The following is a 20232-nucleotide window of genomic DNA, read 5'->3' as shown; positions in this document are numbered from 1 at the left end:
ACGGCTGTAGGAGAAACCCACAACTGAATGTGGGCTCGTAAGAAGCAGAATCATTATCGAAACCCCAAATAGCACTGTACTAACTCCTACTCCTGTCTTGTGTTTAGGATTGCAGTGATGTGGAGAGCCGTAGGTGCCCTGGCGGCGCGGGGATGGAGTTGGGAGGCAGGGAGGCACGCCGGAGGACAGTATCGCCTCATCTGCTGCTCGCAACAAGCCCAGGCCACCTGGCCTGGGAGGGGTGCAGGCACAACAGAGAGCATGTGAGTCACCTTGGACATGCAGGTAACGTTCCTGTCTCAATCAGATAACTCTCCGTAGGGTGCCACGTTCACCAATAACAGGTAACGCACAGGAGTGGAGAAAAAGTCACTTGTCCACAATCGAGGACACCATCGATGTACGCTTAACTGAGAGCTGTTTGGATGACCGTTTGTGAGTTTTTTAATGTATGTGATTTCATTCAGTATAAGGGAAATATTGCGCATTATCTTCAGTGAGAACATGTTTTCTGTTATGCTATTGACCTGCCCATATCATAATTGCAGTACTCTTTGTTACTTAGTTATGAAACTCTCCTTCATCTAATCTAAATATAATGTATGCAGTTTCAGAGGTTTCTTAAACTGCAGACTCCTACTCAGCTGTTTTTCTGACTGGCAATCACGGCTCTACTGCGCCTTTATATTTGCACCTACCTTGTTTTTCGTGTCATTTTTTTGTGTCATTGGTTGCATTTGTCATAGTTTATATTGTTGTGTCCTTTCTTTCCCATGAAGAATTGCTGTTCAGATCACTGTAGGAATGTCTGTATGCAAGATTAGGACATTCAACAACTCATAGCTTTCACAGGCACTCCATTTACTGCAAATGATCATTAATTTTCAACAGGCTGCCCAACCAGTGTGGAAAAAATGCACCATGGATAATAACTAAGCAGATATATATTAAGTTATAAATTAAAATGGGAAGAAAATTTTCATTTGTGAAGTTAAGCAGATGCAGCTCCAGCCAGTTCCTTTCATCTATTGAGGCGTTCATCTATGAGCGTTGTATTTAATTTTCAAATGCTGTTTAGTTGTAAGTTAGGCATTGGAAAAAAAAAAACAGTTATATGTAGTAAACTGTTTTCACTTTCTATTTCCTAATTTGGAAGTATTCTTATAGATTTTCAAGAAGATGTTTGTACCGTATTTCTTCAGGTTCGTCTTACGTTCACATGAATAATTTCAGAAGACACATTCACTAGCCAACACCCATCTCCTCATGCAGTTCTACACTGCATAACATTTATAATTAAGCCTCTTAGGAAGTTAGCTTCATGGCCCATGATTAATTTCCCTTAATTCTTCATTGTTAAAGCTTAGTGCAGAGATCTCTGGAGTAATCACTCCACCTTTCCATCACAAACTGCCAAGCTGCATCGTAGTTTACAAGTCAGTATGCGCTGATATCATCCCAGCGTGGAAAGGACGTTTTGATGCCTTTATCACGGCCTAACAGGCAACACAGGCTCATCCAAAGAAAGTATTCTCTCAGCAGATGAGCTAGATAAAACAATTCATCAGAGGCTGTTGGCACACAGCACAGCATCTGTAATTAAGTCACCAGGGAAGCTGGGATGGGATGCTGTAACGAAGGTACGATCCAGTTTACACAGTTTTCAACAAATCTCAAAAAATTGTGTGAATAAAACCCAGTGAGGTAATAGATACTTCTGACTTACTGAATTTTAGAAATTTGACAAATAATGGTGAGAAAAAGGGGATAGGAGGTGCAGTGTTTGTTAAACATGCACACTGGATATATTTTGATTATGTTCCCACCATGGCTCTCTTTACAAGTCTTTTTTCAGACAAAAGTTGTGTGAAGAAGAGGTGTCTGTTTGTGTCGGAAGTGCTATAATGAATGGCACATTGAGAACACTACTGGCTTATAATAACTAAAATGACTGGTATTCCCTGTTCTGCAGGACTGGGAGGGAAAGAGCGTATCCAATGAACTGAAGTGAATCCTTGGATTTGGGTTCTTGAGGTAACCTTGACTCCACAAATCTATAAAACAATTACAGTAGAGAACAGTTGATTGCTTCTCTTGCATGTGACAATACATTATGGAATAGGACAAAAGGAGCCTTCAGTACCTTGTGGTAATGCTTTTTTTTTTTTTTTGGTGATGAAAAACATTGGAAAATATGATTGCAGAAGTTGTTCTTAGTATTATTTGTATTCTTCTACATTAAAAATAATAACTGGTTTACATAAAAAAAAAAAAAGAAAAAATCCTTAATCAGAACTGCCTGTGAATTTGGCAAAAAGAAAAAGAACAAAAAAGAAAATGTTGCAACTGAGATCATCGAGGAATATAAAGTATTGTGAGGATTCTGGGTATGATTTTACACTTACATTCATTTAATACTTGCATAGGAATGGTTTTGCTTTCATTCATTGTATTCTGAAGTACGAGCAATGTGTGAGACTAGTAAAATTCAGGGGAAGACTTCGTGAGGTTAAAAAGGCAGAGGAGACTTAGAGAGGATTTGTTCTTTGATCCGGGAGATAAGAGACCAGCCTTGCACGGATGCTGCGCCTTTGACTTCTGCCAGAGATCTGTATGCTCAGCATCTCAGTATATCAGACTTGGAGTAACTTGGAAATGTGGATGGCAGCCAAACACAACACATTTTTATGTGAGGTAGTCTGTGCTTTATTTTGTAATGATTTATTTATTTTTTTAATCCTAAGCAATTCTGTGTGCTGCTTTACACTTCTTGCCATCTTGATGAGGGTACTGGTTGTGGTGCTGAAAGAATGGAGGTGGGAAATGATTTTCTGTTGATGTCTTCTGACACAACTCATCTGAAGCAAAGCAATGCTGTGACTTAGATCAGCATCCATTTGGTTAAATACACAACCCGGATGGGAAGATAAACATGAATTCTGTTGCACTTGAAAGAAAGATAAAGAAACTGTTATGTGAAGGTGAAAAGCACATCAAGATAGTTGATGGCTTTATTTTGGTAAACAATGAAATTCTCAGCCGCTTCATAGCTTTGAGAGAAATCCTTCAAACCAATGGAAGTCCCTATTTTATGAATTAAAGGTGAGTTTCAGAGGGGCAAATCCCAGCCCTTCTGCTCTCTTGTCTTCAGGGAGAAACCAGACATTAATAAAATTCAAGGTTCCCTTTTTGCATATGACAGAAGTAGGAGACCTTCTGCATGTTACACACTAAACACATGTCCAAATTCAGATATAAAGGAACCAGCACACGGCTGGAGGTGAGGAGAGGCCAATGGCCAGCCCTTGGGGTGGCTCAGTGACGGACCCTGCTCCTCACAGGTGCTGCAGGCTCACCGGCAGCCCAACAACCAGCACGGATGACGTTTGTCAGGCGAGTCCACGGGCCGTTAATCGCTCCCATCACCGCCTCGTGCCGGTCCCGGCCCTACAGAGCCGTTATTTGTGGGGTGGCAGATAATTACACCTTACTGAACCCTCAACCAAGGCACGAAGCCTCAACAGGAAGCCCCACTGCCCGCCCTGCTGTGTAGAAGCACCGTGTTTGGGGGACATTTGCAGCCCTGGGCTGACGGGGCGCGCAAGTGGCTTCGTGCCCGCAGCCCCCTGAGGGACCGGGCGGCCCCAGGCAGGCACCGACCTCCGCCCGCCGCCCGCCCCGAAGCCCCGCAAAATGGCGGCCGGCCTGGCCGCGGCCGGCGACGGGCCGTTGGCTCCGCCCCCGCGCCTCTCCCAATGGAATGAATGGGCTATAAATAGCGGCCAATGGAGCGGCGGCTCGCTCCCTATATAAAAGCGGCGCGGCAGCAGCGCCGGGGCTCCAGTTCGGCGAGGGCAGCGGTTGGGTGCGGAGCTGGGCGCGGAGGTCCTTGCTTTGGCTGCGGAGCCCTCGGTAAGTCCCGGGGCAGCCGAGCCGTCCTGAGGCTTTTTTTTTTAAAAAAAAAAAAGATTTTTTTTTTTCCCTTTTGTATTGTCCGGGTGCGGCTGGGAGGGCGTCGGGGGGAGCGGGTTGTGGGGATGCGGGGCAGGGGGCGCGGCGCAGGTGCTTACCGGGCTCGTCCGCGGCCGGCGCCCAGCTGTAAACCCGGCTTAACCCGGTATTTAGCAGGGTAGTTACATAGGTTCGCCCCAGCCAGGTCCCCCGAGGGAGCCGTCCGTTGTATAACGCTTCCCGCCGCTCCGCTCCCCAGCGGGGCAGGCAGCCCCGGCCGGCCGGCGCTCCGCGGACGCTGCCGGACGCCCCCCTTCTCCGGGGCGCGGAGCCCTCAGTGCTCCCCCAGACCCCCTAACGCTCCCCCGCCCCCCCCAAGCCATTCCAGGACGCCCCTAGGGCTGCCCTGCCCGCCCTTGGGCTCGTCCCTTTGCCTCCTTCTTGTCCCCGAGCAGCCGGGACCGGCCCTGCACTGGCCGGGACAGGGCAAGGCTTGCGAAGGTGGAAGACTTTTTTCCCCAGTCTTTTTATCCCGCCTTGTTTTGGTTGAAGGTGTTGTGACAACAAAGGTGTAAAAGGCACGGGTGGAATGACAGCCAAGGTGACCTTGCTGGGTGCCTGGCGTCCTCCCCTGGGTGTTGGGGAGGCTTGCCGAGCCCCCAGGTGATAGGCTTCCCCTCTCTCTCCCCCAGTGACTGCGATAGGGTCAGACATGCCCTTCTCAAACAGCCACAACCTCCTGAAGATGAAGCACTCTGCTGCTGATGAGTTCCCTGACCTGAGCACCCACAACAATCACATGGCCAAGGTGCTGACCCTGGACCTGTACAAGAAGTTGAGGGACAAACAGACTCCCAGTGGATTTACGCTGGATGATGTCATCCAGACGGGGGTTGACAACCCAGGTAACGGCCGGGCCCGTTAGATCTGCATAACGATCTGTTCTCCCTTGTTCCTGGAAGTGCTTCTTGACAACAGCACCCAAGGCTCTCGAGCTGCTGAGAGGCAGATCTTGTAAAGCACTGCAGGATGGCTCTAACTCATGGCCGTGTTAAAAGAGGCCTTGTTCTGTCAAGCCATGTTCCTTGCTATGATCTGACACATCAATTCCCAGACACTTCAATTATGTAACTGCTCTGCTAAATACTTTAAATGCGAACCAAAAAAAAAGCTTGTTCTAATTTTTACGCAGCTTGGGGAGGGGAAATTCTCTTATGCTGTGTGGGCTTACCCGGCTGTTCTGATCTTGTCCTATTCCAAAGTGGAAATGTGATGTTGTGTAGCACTTCTATGAAAAAAGGGGGAGCAGATATGTTTACGTGTTAACATTACAGTATTTATTTTTACTCTAGCAATATCAAAATGGCCCAACTAAATAATCAGAGACTGCCTCCTGATGAGGAGTACCCGGACCTGAGCACCCACAACAACCACATGGCCAAAGTGCTAACCCCGGATTTGTACAAGAAACTGAGAGGCAGAGTCACGCCCAGTGGCTTCACCCTGGATGATGTCATTCAGACTGGGGTTGATAATCCTGGTAAAATGCATTGAGAATATTCTGTGTGAACCAGCTGAAGTAACTGGTGCTTTTGAATATGGTGACTTAAACTAAGCTTGTGGAGGTGGTATTTATGAGCAGACTACAAAAATGCAGTTCTGTCTGTAGCCGCACAAACAAAGCGATGGGTGCTTGCTTAGAGCAAAGCATGATTGTTTAGGTATCGTTTTATCTGCTGGTCTAAATTAGCTAGTAAAATTGGATGTGCTGTGCAAAATTGTCCTAAACCAAAGCTTGACAAAAGTGTGTTTTAATGGCAACAGCTATGGTTTTCCATAGCAATGCATTTTGACTAACTGGATGAAGGGTCTCTCAGCTGCTCCTATGTGAGAATGCATTTCTAAGTGACTAGACCTACCACTAAAGAACTTGCCTGGCTAGTGCTGCGCTGGAGTACGGCCAAACATCACCCAAACTTAGCTCTTCTGACTTTATTACCACTCCAGGCCATCCCTTCATAATGACAGTGGGATGCGTAGCTGGCGATGAAGAATCCTATGATGTGTTTAAGGAACTCTTTGATCCAGTTATTGAAGACAGGCACGGTGGCTACAAACCAACTGATCAACACAAGACCGACCTGAATGCTGATAGCCTGCAGGTATACGTTTTTGATCAATTACTGGTCTGAGGCTTGGGTAAAGTCATTGGTAGTTGTCTGAACTGACTGCTCAGGCATTGTCCCCCTGGTTTCACCCTGCATGGACTGATGGGCAGTGTGCCCAGTGCAGTCATACTTCAGAGCCTGCTGCTGTGGGGTTTCAATAGCTGGGTAGAACCAGGCAGCTGGCATGCAGCAGGAACTTGCTTGATGGGCTACTGCAGCAGAGGCCATGCCAGACATGTTGAATGTGTATTTCTGTCAGCTCTTGGCTGTAGTCTGGCTGAACAGCCCAGTCCCAGGAGTCAAATGCTGTTCCTAACCTTAACACTTTCTATGTTATTATCTTGTATGCTAAAAATCAGCTGGTGTTTTCATACTATAGAATAGCCATTGTTATGGCTACCTAAACAAGGATTTGTCTTAGTTGATGCCTCTGGATTGCGGATCTAAAAAGGGTAGCAAGCCCAGACACTGGTCTTAGATGTAAAACTGATGGCCTGATGGTGTCCCTATTTTCTAGCATGTACTTGGTAGCCCTAGCCTTAGCCTCAGAACAAGGGTTGTGTTACACAGATACTTGGGCTAAAGCTGAAGAAAATGGTCCCCAAGTACGTCTGCTCAGAGGCCAAGTAGTCAGTCTCAAGTATAAGGTGCACGCCCAAATGCACAGGAGCTGCATTATTTAGGGTAAGTATCTTGGCAACAAGGCTGTGCTCACAGATTTCCTAATCTTGTAGGGTGGTGATGACCTGGATCCCAATTACGTGCTCAGCTCTCGTGTCAGAACTGGCAGGAGCATCCGTGGATTCTGTCTTCCCCCTCACTGTAGTAGAGGAGAGAGGCGGGCTATTGAAAAGCTCTCTGTTGAAGGTAAAGTGAGAACTGGGTGATCAGGGGAAAACTACTAACATCTGGGCCAGAGGTGCTCCTTGCAGTTTGAGAATGGAGACAGCTGGCAAAAGTTGCTTTCCTCAAGGTTTATTCTGAACACAGAGCTCTCCCTGTAAGCAGCAGTTTGAATTCCAGTTGCATCAGCATTACAGTCTGTAGCTTAGAGCAAGAGCACATGTTAGAGGGAAGTTGGACTCAGTTAAGTTGACCTTTGCTGATCTTGAAAGCTTTTCTCTCTGTGTGGGGAAAGAGGTTGGCTCATCATGGCTCAAGCTTGAAACGTAACAGCTATGTAGCAACTTCAGGGCTTGAGTCACATTTGCAGTATTTTGTGGCTGCTTTTAATTGACTTTCATTAAGGTTCAGCTTGCTTAAAGGTGTAGTCTTGCTCCAAGCGTGCAGTTGACTAGAGTGAGCTCTAGTCTTCAGTGGAATTTCTTAGCTGCGGTTCTTGTTGTCTCCCACCTCCTTTAAGTGAGAGGGAAGGAGACTCTCAAGGTGCATTCCTGGAGCCTGATGCTGTCACTGTTCCAAAACTTCTCAAGGGCAGAGTAGCAGTCCTTGACTAGAATGCTGCTTGTTGTATTTGTGACCTTGATTCTCCTTGGAAGAAAGCACTCTCCTTCTACAGTTAAGCAGCCGTCGTGATCCCATACTGCATGTAAGAGAACAAAGGTGACTTGTTTAAGCATGGAAGGTGCAGACAAATCATCTGATACAGCCTTAAGTTCTGCAATGCCACAAAGGCATTGACATTACAGATGAAAGCAAGGGAAGAACCAAAACCAGCAGATAGTTTGAATGCAGTCTCTAAAATGCTGGCAACATTTGTCATCTCTGGTTCCATCCTAAATGTGACTCTCTTTCAGCTCTGGGTAGTCTGGGAGGTGATCTCAAGGGGAAGTACTATGCCCTGAGGAACATGACCGATGCAGAGCAGCAGCAGCTGATTGATGATCACTTCTTGTTCGACAAGCCTGTTTCTCCTCTGCTGCTGGCATCTGGGATGGCACGAGATTGGCCTGACGCCAGGGGGATCTGGTGAGTATATGCCCAGAAGGAAGGAGTTGCATGGAGTCCCTGCAAAAAAAAAAAACAAAACAAAAAAACTTGAAATTTTGGTTGTGGCTAATACTGCTGGGCAGAATGGCAGGCTCTGAACTCATACTGCTGAATCTAATGAGAATCTTCTGTGGTATCCTCTGGGGAAGTTGCATCTAAAAGCAGAATTTGGAGAAGTGTTAGCATGCACTGCATTGGGCTGGTAGGGATGAGCCAGCTGGGCTAGCCTGTAGGCAGAGCCTATAATCCAGCACGGGTTTGTGAAGCACCAGACAGTAACCAAAGGTAACCAAAGCAGCCTAGGAAAACAGATCACTTCTAAAGGAGCTAATGTACCACTAAATTTGTTTCTCATCTTAAGAGTGTAGAATAACTTAAGGTGACAAACCACAGCATGGGGTTAGCTGAAACCTGGTACAGGATGTGTAGCTGCTCCTGTGTAGTCTCATTGCTTCTGCTTGCAGAAACTCACTGATGCCAGACTAGGATGGCTTTACCTGTACCAGTGATATTTTTTTCCCCCCTCTAGAGACTCAATGGCATGAGTTGACCGATGCAGAGGTGTGGAGTAGAAGAAGGGTTCTGCTCATTGGATGTGGGTCACCTACATAGAACTCTGCACCTCAGGAGCCTCTGCAGCATAATTAACTTGCTCCCTTGTAAGCTAAGGGCTAGTTTTTATCAGCTGGAATACTCCAAGCTTATTACTGGAGCTGCTTCAGTACAGCTCAGAGGAAGCATGCTTTGTTTCTGTAGGTCACCTTTAAGATTGCGTCACCTACCTGCAGATGCAAGCACTAGATAGTGCTGTCATCTGAGCATGACTAATGTACAGGGCTTGAAGTGTAAAGTCTTAGTGCACATAAATAACTTTCATCAGGTACTTGTTAATTCTTGATCATAAGCTGGGAAATTATTAGTGTGATAAATATTGACCAGCTGCAAGCGAAGGTAGAGTGGTCACTGGTATTCAGAGGTTTTTATAGCATCTCTGAAGAGCCCTGGATCTAAATGAATAGTGGAGATTCTCCTTAGTTCTCTTACAAGGTACAAAGTGCAGCCTAACAATGTGATAAAATTCTGATAAGTCTTGGTTACGCATTGTCAACATGGTGTCCTTATGAACATCTGTGTACTGGGCTGCGTCAGTGTCTGCATTAATCACCTTGCTGCAAACTCTGACCAAAAAAAATCTAGATTTGTAAACTCAGGACAAAAATAGGTGGCTGGCTGAATTCTAGGCTTTCATACATGACACTAGCCAGGGTTGTAGTTACTACTCATTCCGACCTGTCTAGATACTGGCCACTTCCAACCACCTAATGAGAAGAGCAGGGTAAACGTACTAGGTTAACTCTTAGTGCTAGGATAAACAAAAGAAGCAAGATAATTTTTTTTTTTTTTGAAGGAGCAACTAAAGAGGCTTCTTGAAAGCAACAGCAATGAGTAATTTGGTGCTGTTATATCCATATTGAAAATGGATGTGTTTGTCTTGTCTCCTAGGCACAATGATAACAAGACTTTCCTTGTCTGGATCAACGAGGAGGATCACCTTAGAGTTATTTCCATGCAGAAAGGTGGCAACATGAAGGAAGTATTTACTCGCTTCTGTACTGGACTAACACAGGTAAATCAAATATTGACTGAGCTGTAGGTGTAAATGTTAAACACTTCTCTAGTGTGAGCTGATAATACATGTTCTTCCATGCTGGGAGTGTAGGATCCATCCTGTGTTGCCAGAGCCTTCTCTGTTGTTCCACAGGGTGCTTCTTTGTAATTGGGGTCTCTGGGAGCACCCTGATGAGGTCTTCAGCTGTAAGGGCTCTAAAATGTCTGTACTGGCAAAGTATTATGAAATGTAGAATAAGTTCTCTTAATCTGATACCCTTATCAAAGTGTCTAAACTGCTTAAAGGATCTCTATATGGTTCTCTAAATCCCAGCATTTAGAGACCTTGGGTGGGAGGAGAAATTGCTTGAATGTGGATGGACAAAGATGGACTGAAGTTTTTAGGCTGAATGCTTTTCTCAGCATCTGGTCTTGATATCAACTTGAGCCTTACCAGCCCCTTCCTTAATCCTAACAGATATGCCAATTCAATGTGCACTAAATCAAGCTTGCCAGTAGATAGTGACTTCAGATTTTGTAGTGGAGCTTAAGCTTAATCTTGCTCCCAGCAGTGAGAAAGACTAAGGCCTTATAAGCCCCTTGTTGGTGACTTTCTTTCCCAAATGGAGGGGGCTTATGTGACTGACTGAAATAGCTGCTCCAACTGTTGTGGCTGTTGCTATGCAACTGAAGCTGTAAATGAGCACTAATGGATGACCTACATCTTTCAGGCAGAGAACAATCTCTAAACATTCATTCTCTCTATTTATAGATAGAAAATCTCTTCAAGTCCAAAAACCATGAGTTCATGTGGAATCCGCATTTGGGCTACATCCTGACCTGCCCATCCAACCTGGGAACGGGGCTCCGTGCTGGTGTGCACATCAAGCTGCCAAACCTTGGGAAACATGAGAAGTTTGGAGAAGTCCTCAAGAGGCTTCGGCTGCAGAAACGAGGCACAGGTGAGAAGTGAGGATATGGTGATGCCTGTGTCAGGCTGCCTCTGACCAGGCACCAGCGAGAGTCTGGCTACAACCAAAGCTTGGTTCATGCTGACTGTCCAGAAGGGAGCCTTTGAAGGCACATGGTTAGAACTGAGACTTAAAGTCATGGTTTCGAAGCGGTGGAGATACGGATTCATTTACTTAAACCTTATCATATACAGCTTCTGAGCACTCCTAGGCATATCCTTCCATGTGGTATTCTGAGCTCCAGACAAGGTGGACCTAGTGAGCCTGTTGTAAGCAGGGATGGGAATTCTGATTTAACTTGTGACTGGGAAATAGCTACAGCACGTACTTCTGGCCACAGGTTAGATTACTCATGGATTAAAAGAATTAAAAAGCTCACCTAATGGTGTGCTCAAAGTGGCTCGTGTTTAGTCACATGTAGCTTTATCTCCCTGCAGGGAGGAGAAGGTGGTGGCAACTTGTAGAGAATTGTCTTGCTGTGCTCCCACCTCCTTCTGGTGAGGGAAGACAGACTTACTGGCTCAGGCAGTGGTCATGTACTAATTAAACCTCTTGCTCCAGGTGGTGTGGACACAGCTGCTGTCGGAGGAGTGTTTGATGTCTCCAATGCTGATCGCCTTGGCTTCTCTGAGGTGGAGCTGGTGCAGATGGTGGTGGATGGTGTGAAGCTGCTCATTGAAATGGAAAAACGCCTTGAAAAAGGCCAGTCCATTGATGACCTCATACCAGCTCAGAAATAAAGCACTTTATTCTCATGCTTCCTAACTTATTGGATGAATAATAAAATGTCACTCCAATTCAAACCCCTGGGGTCAGAGCCCACTTAGTTACACTGTAGAGAAGTCTTCCATCCATCTGTGTTAGAGTTTATTTTTTGATGGCTGAGATGTTGTTGAAAATGAAATAAACTGTTGTTTTGGCCTGATGGTGTGTTAGATGTGTTAACTGAGTGTCTCTTGAGATTTAAGCGACTTGATTTTTCTTAGTTACGCTAAGCTGGCTGTTTTTGTGTGCTAGCACATCCTGGCTGCACTGCTGCAGCCTATTTGCTTGAGTGTGCTTACAGCAGTGTCAGAAGTGAGCCTTTAACATGACTGCAGTTGCTGTAAAGCTGAGAACTAGTGCTAAACATGAGTCATGTCAAACCTGCCCTACCTTGGAGGCTTCAGCTTGTGCATCTGCTCATGGCAAGTGTAAACTGTTATTAGCCTGACTAGGGCAAGCCAGACTGACTCCTGGAAGGGAGGGGAAGTGGAGCTGGGTACAAAGGGCTGCTGTTCAGAGACAGGCACTCTTGGGGCTGCAGGGCAATGCTCTGAGGTCAGACCTCAGCCTGTAATAATACCTTCACTAAACTAGTTTGTGAAAAGATCATGTCCTTTAATCTCTGGAGATGTGCAGAAGCTTGGTGTAAATGCTAATTGCTCTTCTGGGACTGAAAGTGAGGTGAAGCTCAGACTGAAGTGATGCTTCTATCTGCTATCTGAGCTCTTTTGGTTTAACCAAGGAAGAGATGGGGATTGCAAGCCAGTTACAGGAAAATACCAAGAGTGCTGCTTTCTTTGGCTGTTTTGTGTTAGTCTGAGCCAATTAAACAGCACAGTCAACTAAAACATACCAAACACATTTTTTTTCCAGTTTTTCCAGCCTTGGTCTGGCTTGCACTACTTCTCTGTAGTGTCAGCTACATTGCATCAAGTAGGTCTGTCCTTCAGGGTGCCTGCAATCAGCCCTCGTGTGCTTGCTGTGTGGGATACCAACCTTACTCATCTACAAGAACAACTACAAGTTTTTTTCCCAGAAACTGGGAGCACTGCACTCTAAGTAACAGCTTTTGCAGCTCACGCAACCTGGGAAGTAGAGCGCTTTCTCAGCACCTGGGGTTTACAGAGGGAGTGTGCTGAAAGGCTGATAAATAGCTTTACAGAGAGCAGCTTTATGTAGGCTTGTGGAGATAAATGAAGCTTGCTTTTGTAGAAGCTGTGATATTTCTAAGGCAGTGATTGCGTGCTGTCGCTGAGCTGAAGTGATGGCTCCGGCTGGGGTAAGTTAAAGGCTGAGTCAATGTCTCAGATGAGACTTTCTTTTTCCTAAAATGCTACTTTTTGTCTGATTCAAATTTAGCTGGGTGAGGGAGAGGAGATCACATGTAGGAATTTTGATCTGTGCTGACTCCTTTTTGAGTTATTTGCCACAAGGCTGGCAAGAGCAGGGGAGGGAAAATGGTGCCAGAACCAGCCGATTAGTTCTGTGTACTTTTTAGATCCTCCTCACTGTACTTTGTGTCACTGTTCCACGGACACTCGGCAAACTGCTGGTGCTGCATCGTGTAATCAGAGAGGCACTGCTAAATTAGTGCTGTCTTCAACACAGCGTTGTTACTGCAGTCAGCAATTATCTAATGCAAAGAGGTGCCTGAAAACTTTGCTATTTTTTTTAGTTATCAGCTGGACTAATAAACCTGCCTTTCCTTATGCATCCTGTTTCCCTTAGCCCGTCCGAGCTGCTGCATCTCTGGTTTTAGCATCCGTGTCCCCCCAGTCTGAGGTAGGAGCTGGAGCTGGCTAGCACATTATGGTGAAAACGGCAAGCTAGTCTTTAATGCCTGAACCCAACTAGAAAACATTTCTTTTTTTAATGGATTTTCTTTGCCATCCACTACCTTAGCTGTGTTCCCTCTCTGTTTTTGTTTCAGTTTGTAGCAAGTGATTGAAAATGCTCCAAAGCACAAACGTGGCATGGCAAAAGGCTGGACACAGCGCTCTGCCCCTGCTGGTACTTGCTAAAAAAACGGTGATCAAGAGAGAAATTAAACCTTCCACCCCCATGTCTTAAAATTGTCAATGTGCAGCTTGGTTCATTGCTCCCTATTGTGCCCTGGGTTTCTAGCATGGGGCTCTAGTACCTTCTGGGATGTTGCTGGCCATGTGCAGTGGTCGCTCCTCCTGCCTTAGGCACCTGAAGCTGCAGGGCCGCAGAAATCTGTCGTGTATCACGGATGCCACAACATTAAACCAGGGGGAGCGGAGGAAGGTTGCAGGTGGCCGGTGTGCTTTGTACAGGGAGCTGAGTTAGCCACACTGGCGGAGCCGCCTGTGTTGTGCAGCTTTTGGGAAGGAACCGGAGCCGGCAGGGCCGTGTGGCTGGGTGAGCTCACACCGAGCATCACCCAGCGGCGATGGCGTCACCCGCCAGCGAGCCTCAAGCGCTGCACGGGCTCCTCTTGGCCAAAAAAGCACTGATGATCCGAGGGGGTGGGAAGCAGGGCAGGAGGAGCCCTCCCAGGAGCGCTCTGCCAGGGGTTCAGCAGCTCAGGGCTTCCCCTCGGTGGCTCGGAGGCTCGGGCTGCACTTGTTTCACGTGCAGGTCTGGGAGCAGCGGTGGCTGCTGACACCCTCCTGCCAGGGCTGCTGGCTGTAACGCGCTCCTGTTGTGCTGCCCTGTTGCACAACCTCACACGTGCTCCCATCTAAACACACGCTGGCTTTAGAACATTTTCAAGGGAATGTCTCCCTTTTAATCCCTTTTTCTCCTGGATTTTCCCCTCTGGGAACAGGTGCCCAGCTGCAGCTGCCGGGGGCAGCTCGGGCAATGCCAGCAGTGGGACGCAGGGTGAGCCACCCCATCCCCTTGCTGCCGCTGAGCAGGCAGCACGTTGCCTGCTGGGTTCCCAGGATCCTTCCCCGAGAAACGCAGCTATTTGGGCAGCCATTTACTTCTCTGATTACGCTTACTGGCAGCAGACTGCCCATAAATGATTCTTTTAACATTTTTATGCCATTTACTGGGAAATCATTCCTGGTCTTTTACCCGCTCGTGGACTAAGCCACTTGGAGGACGGTGACGAGGAGGCTGCGAGCTCAGCACCGCGGCGCCAGCCTGGGCTCCCTGCCACACCACGGGAAGCTCCCGGCCCTGTGGGAAGAGGCCGAGCTGCCCACAGCCTCCCTCGTGTCCCAAGCCAAGCAGGGGATGGGGGACAGCAGCTCCACCAGGAGGTCCTGGGGCTGCAGGGGGGCTCTGGGCTTCTGCACCGAGGTGGCTGATGTGGATGAAGCCTCTGTGTCTTGAAAAAAAAAGGCTGGAGCAAGGTGGCTTGATCTGTTGGCTGCCCCTGCCCATGTGCCATCTGCAGCCGGGGACAGGGCAGTGCTTGCCTCCAGCTTTCCATTTTGCCCAGCGTAATTAATCCATCATTAAGCTAAGCAGGAAAACGAGGGTGCTGTTGCCTAACAGCCCCGGCACCCACCTGGGAGGGAGGGGGTGTAGGCTCCAGCCCGCCCTCGGCGCGTTCCCATATTTTACGCAACGCGGACGAGCTGGAGCTGGGCTGTTGGAGCGATTTCTCCCCACCCACCCACAGCAATGTGGTGGCGTGCTGGGCAGGGCACGCTGCCGGGAACGGAGACGGCGTCGCAGCCTTTTCATCTCCTGCTTGCTTTGCTTTTCGCCCCGGGTAAGGAGCAGTCAGCAGGCTCCTTTGGCTGCTCTGCCTTCCTCTGGCTGCTCTGCCTTCCTCCATCTCCTAAAAAAACATCCCAGTTCCTAACTGGGTACAGCCAAAAGGCCAGGGGATCCAGCCCTCCACCAGCGGGACAGGACACGTCTCTGCCACCCTGTGCAGGTTTATTTGTCCCAGCGAGGGGGGAGCCAAGTCCTGCCCTGGACCTCACAGCCCCAGACGTCGTGATGAGCCTGTTCGGAACAAGCTCTTGCATCACTTGACCCTCTTCCCCTGGTTTTGACATGTTGGGATTTATTTCCCCAGGCAGAAATTACGCGTTCAAAACCTCCCAGCCAGCTCCATGTAGCGGCACGGCCCAGCGGGGAAACGCCACGGCTGGCTCTGTGCGTGGATTTCAGAGGTGTTTGGTGTGTCAGGATGCTGGGTCTTCCCTGGGTTTTGAAAGATCATCTTTATTTATTTTTATTTTTTTTTGTACAAACGCTGCCCAGAGCCAGGCTGAGAGCATCAGGTGGGAAGGCACGTCTGCTGCCCGCAGTGCGGGGCTAATAAGTAAATAGGCAGCGTGGTCTCAGGCTGGAATTAGCAATTAATGGGGAAAATCTGCATTTAGCAGACAGGGTAAAAATAAACAGAGACACATCCAAACCTAGCAAAGATGTTTGTTTTCCTCCTCCAAGCAGTGAGCAGGAGCATGAGAGCCCATATAACATTTCAAGTGGCAAAATGTCTCATGCTCAACACCTGGGAAAATGGAGAGCAAGGGTACCTGTTAGACCCCAGACGAATGGAAACATCGAGGGTTTTGTTGAAAATCAAAAGCTTCAGCATAGTGAAGCATTCCTGGATTACTCAGGAATGAGTGAAACCCTGGCAGGTAAGTGAATGTAATGCAACTGAAAACCCATGTTCATTACCTGGGTCTGGCAGGGGTGCTTAGCGTGCACACTGGATGCTTTGCCTCCTGTTTGGAGCACTCTGAGTGCTCAGAAATCCCCCAAACCACCCCAAACAGTGGCTAGGGCTGGCGGCAGGGCCAGCTGCTCGGCAGAGCCCTCCTGTAATGGAGGACGGGCAGCGGAAGGCCGGCGGGACAGTGCGGGTCGTCCTCGGCGAAGGGATGGCATCGGGTCGGCTCGCTGCTGTGCAACAGCCTCCGAGTTGGGACTTGTCTGGGGAGAGCTGACTCCAGAGATACCCGTGGGAACCTGCATGGAAGAGGATTGCAACGGGTGCGAACGCCCATGGCCCCAGAGAGTCTGCTCCTCGCCACGGGAGGGTAAGGGCTGGCTTGCTTTTTCTTTCTTTCTTTCTTTCTTTTTTTTTAAGGCCAAGCGTCACCAAGCATCCTAATGCAGAGCTGCGAGGAGCCCCCTCTGGGATGTCCCCTGCCCAGGGGTGGCACAGGGGTCCTGCAGCAGGGTGGCTGTGGGGGCCCTGAGCCTTGCACCCACCCCAGAGGGCAGGAAGGGCCACCAGGAAGCAATGGCTCACCTTTTTCCCACTGCTAAGGAAGCCCAAATCCTATCCCAAATCCTATTTCCCGAATACTAAGAAGCCCTCGGGAGAGGTTTGAGGACTTGTTACAACCATCATAAAGTCCTGAGCAGAATAAGGCTGCCGAGATGTCCTCTAGCCCCTGTTTATCTTGCTAAAGCGCTCACTTTGACTTAATCCCCCGTGGGGTGCGATAAAGCGGGGTGCAGAGCACGTCTGGGTGCCAGGCTACGATAACCACGCTGCCAGCAAGCAGGGCACGCGTCCAACCACGAGCTGTAAGCTGTGTGTCTTCTGGGACTTGGTGGTTCGGTTTGGTCTTTGGTTGGGCTGATTATTTATTTGTTTACTTATTTTGCAACGAGCCCTGTGGTTTGCAGAGAGGCTTGTCAGCAGGACGGGCCCGTGCAGCTGAGCATGGGGGGAGCTGCCTGCCCTGGGGGGGCAGCAGCGTGTGCCACTGCCCAGGCTGAGCAAGGTGACAAGGACAGCAGCAGCACGGGGAGGGGATCTGCTGGCTTAACAAACTTTGCTTCTGCTTGCGAAAATAAGAGCTGGGTGAAAGCCAGCAGCACCCCGAGGGGCAGGGACGGTGGCAAAGCTGTGTGCTGCTGGCCATGAGAAGGAGGCTTCATGCAGCTTTGGTCTCAGCCTCTCCGTGACCCTGGCAGATACCTGCAGGTACACCCGCGGTGGCAATGCTGGGGAGCAGAGGGTTATTGAGAAAAACCCTTCTGCTTGGCCACCAGAGTGATGGTGACAATGACAGGCTGCGTCACAAAACTGTGTTGGTGGAAGCGTCCTCAAAGGAAGCTCTCCTGAAATGCCCGCCGTTTTTTGTATTTTTTTTTTTTTTTTTTTAAAGAGGATGGAAGTTTTAGTGATTTTGTTTGTGTGATTGTTTTTCCTGACAAGGAATCAAAAAAAAAACAGGTTTCAAGCAGTGGTTATGAGAAAGGTCAGCGAGTGGCTGGTCAGCTGGAGCCCCTGAAGGGGCACAGGCAGCAGATGGTCAGTGTGCCTTTTCCAAATACTTTTATATAATCAGTGTTAAAAACAGCAATGACACATGTTCGTATTTAGCCTATGTGCTCTTTCAGCCATCCTTTCCTGCTGTACCTGTGCACCCTCCTTCTCTCTCTCCATCATCTCCATTTCGCTTGCCATTGGTGTGGCCACGTTGAGATTTTTCATACAATTTCGTTCAAGAGTGGAGCCTATGCAGGGAACAGCTCCTCCAGAGAGCCATCCTCTAGATTTGTTTAAAATGCCCTGCTGCTTTGCCTTTCAGCTCTGTTTATTCACTTTAAGTTAAAGCTAACCCAGAGAGGGGATCACTGAAAACCCGTATTAGTTTACCTAAAAGGGTTTTGCATTATGCACATCAAGAAGATACAGAGAAACAATGGAATGCACTTATAAAACCAAGAGCTATTTGAGGCTGAGCAGTTATTAAAAAGGCTCAGAACGCCAGGAAGCGGGATGAAACGACTTGTGCCTGCTGGTAAGATGCTAAGATGTATCCTCCTGGGTGCCAGCAAGGGAAGGGGGGGCACTTTGTCTCTTGCTGCAGTCTCAGCCCCACCGCCCTCCCAAACACCAGTCCCTGCCACTAAGCCTTGATTAATCTTTGCTTCTGACTTCTGTGCAGGCCATTCAGCATCAGTTAATATTGAGCTTAGGGGAAAACCCAATAAAAGAACCACTAATCTTTGAACTTGGCACATAATCCTCCACGTGCTGTTGCCCAGCATGTCCCTTCTTGCCTTTCTTACCCCCCGAGAAAGCCCCCGAGCGCTGGCTGTGACAAGGCTGGGACACGATGGCCGTGTCCGAGTGGCTGCAGCTTCCCAGCGAGCCCTTTCTGGGAACATTTTGGGCCGCAGAAGTGAGCCTCTCAGAAAGGTAAACTGTGGTGAAAGACTCTTATCAAGCCAGGCTCAGACTGCAGGATATTTGCAAAATAAGACGGAGATTAAATATATATTTATTTTAAGCCTTGTCGTTTCCACTCTGCACAAAGCATGCAGCTGAAGCATATTTGAGAAGCTCCGACAGCTTGGCAGTAATTTCTTTCCTTTCCTTTCCAAGGCAGAAGCCCACAGAGCCCCAGCTAGCAGCAGCTGCTCACTGGGGGCTGTGACCCTGACCCAGGAAACCCCCAGGGCTGGGGCCAGGGACATTGACAACTGTGAAACCTCAGCCTCTGGCTTGGAAAAGGAAACAAGACCACTCCTTCGGCTGATGCTAGGCTCAGTAACAACATTACTACGCCTCTGTATAAGGCTGCAGTTTTTGCAAAGCAGCACACAGGCTTTTAGCCAGCCCTCCGGGAGCATCTTTATCCCTGTTTGCAGTGGAGGAAGCAGTTCTGCTGGGGCTGGGCAGGAAGGGTGGCTCTTGGTGCCTCCCTCTTGGACATGATCTTCTGCCTTCCCACTCAGCTTTGGAGGTGAGCTGTGGAGTCTGATCACTCCTCTTCTCCAGGACTACAGAAAATATAAAATCCAGGTTTGACATGCAGAATCCCCCCTTAGCTGAACGTCTCTCAAGCACAAACTCACTCACAGCCCTGGGCAAGGATTTTGACCAAGTATTTTTGTCCCAACTAGCTGGATTTTTATTTATGCCACTTTTAGTCTGTTCCTTCCTCAAGATTAAAGAAACAAAAACAAAAGTAAAAATAAAGCACACCGGTCTCAAGAGAGCTCAACCTTTCCTCTCCCTGCTGCCTGCCCTTCAGAAAGAGAAAATGCCTGCAGAATGTCTCGTGGGAACTGAGAAGACTGTAAAAAAGCAAATTATCAAAGGTGAAGAGCCCCACGGTCCACTTGCTCCTCCCCAGCTGGGGACCCTGGTCCCCCTGAAGGTCACCTCCCACTGATGTGGGGAGACCACCACAGGGGACGTCACCCTACCGCCCAGCTTGGTGCAGCCCCTCACTTTCCCAGCCCCAACACCCCAGAGCAGAGGTGGCCCTCTCCTAGCCCCCAGTTTCAGGGGTTGTGCTTTGCCCTTGAGGCTTTGGCTGTTGGGGGCCATGGGACCCCTTGTGTCCAGGTGCTGGCACTGGCAGCAGAAGGGCTCCGGGCTGGCAGGAGCATTTGGAGCCTGTGGGGATGGCAGCCAGGCTCCATCCTCAGCAGCCCGAATAAGGAAAGGGGGTAAAAGCAGGCACGAGCCAAGGAGAAAGCCCATCAGCGTGTGACAGCGCGGTAGGAAACCCGCAGCCGGAGCCAGGCTCTCCTGGCAGCTTCCTTCCCTCGTTCTCATGGAAACGGGAGCGATGCCCTCCTGCTTCGCTGTTTTCTCAGCTTATTTTTAAACACACCGCCTGTTTATGCTTCAGCATCTCCCTTCCTGGCCCCACCGTGTACAGGACGTGGGGTGAGCTGCACGGAGCAGGGCAGCCCATTGAGGGCTGCAGCCCCCGTGTAGGGGGCCAGTGAGCCCCAGACCCAAGCAGGGTTGGTGCTGAGGAGCTGGCAGTAGCTCCTGTGCTTGCCGGAGGTCAAAGTCACGTTCATCGGGGCCAGGAGCGCGGGCTGGCGTCTCTACACTGAGCAGACACTGAGTAATAATATCTCCCTTGGCCCAGGCGCACAGGACGGCCGCTTTTCTA

General features: G+C 48.8%; 1 protein-coding gene across 3 annotated transcripts; it reads left to right on the top strand.

The window, feature by feature from the left end:
• Window positions 1–3793: 3793 nt before the first annotated feature.
• Window positions 3794–11573, top strand: CKB (creatine kinase B). Of its 3 annotated transcripts, none has more exons than XM_035327917.1 (8): window positions 3794–3912; window positions 4644–4856; window positions 5959–6113; window positions 6854–6986; window positions 7877–8048; window positions 9573–9696; window positions 10450–10639; window positions 11210–11573. In XM_035327917.1, exons 2-8 carry the CDS (start codon window positions 4664–4666, stop codon window positions 11386–11388), a joined length of 1146 nt encoding a protein of 381 aa, XP_035183808.1. In that variant the 5' UTR covers window positions 3794–3912; window positions 4644–4663; the 3' UTR covers window positions 11389–11573. The 3 variants fall into 3 exon arrangements, with proteins under 3 accessions (XP_035183808.1, XP_035183810.1, XP_035183809.1); XM_035327919.1 differs by lacking the exon at window positions 4644–4856 and adding an exon at window positions 5304–5491 and having other exon boundaries at window positions 3818–3912; XM_035327918.1 differs by lacking the exon at window positions 3794–3912 and adding an exon at window positions 4283–4288.
• Window positions 11574–20232: the final 8659 nt, after the last annotated feature.

Source organism: Oxyura jamaicensis, chromosome 5 (genome assembly GCF_011077185.1).
Source record: "Oxyura jamaicensis isolate SHBP4307 breed ruddy duck chromosome 5, BPBGC_Ojam_1.0, whole genome shotgun sequence".
Classification (NCBI taxonomy): Eukaryota; Metazoa; Chordata; class Aves; order Anseriformes; family Anatidae; genus Oxyura; species Oxyura jamaicensis.
The sequence above is the reverse complement of the archived record's forward strand: the minus strand, read 5'-3'. Positions and strand labels throughout refer to the sequence as shown.

Excerpts from the sequence above, each read along its gene's own strand:
- CKB (XM_035327918.1), top strand. Across the intron at positions 4,857-5,958 it reads GACGGGGGTTGACAACCCAG|GCCATCCCTTCATAATGACA; the intron begins GTAACGGCCGGG and ends TTACCACTCCAG. Across the intron at positions 6,114-6,853 it reads TGAATGCTGATAGCCTGCAG|GGTGGTGATGACCTGGATCC; the intron begins GTATACGTTTTT and ends CTAATCTTGTAG.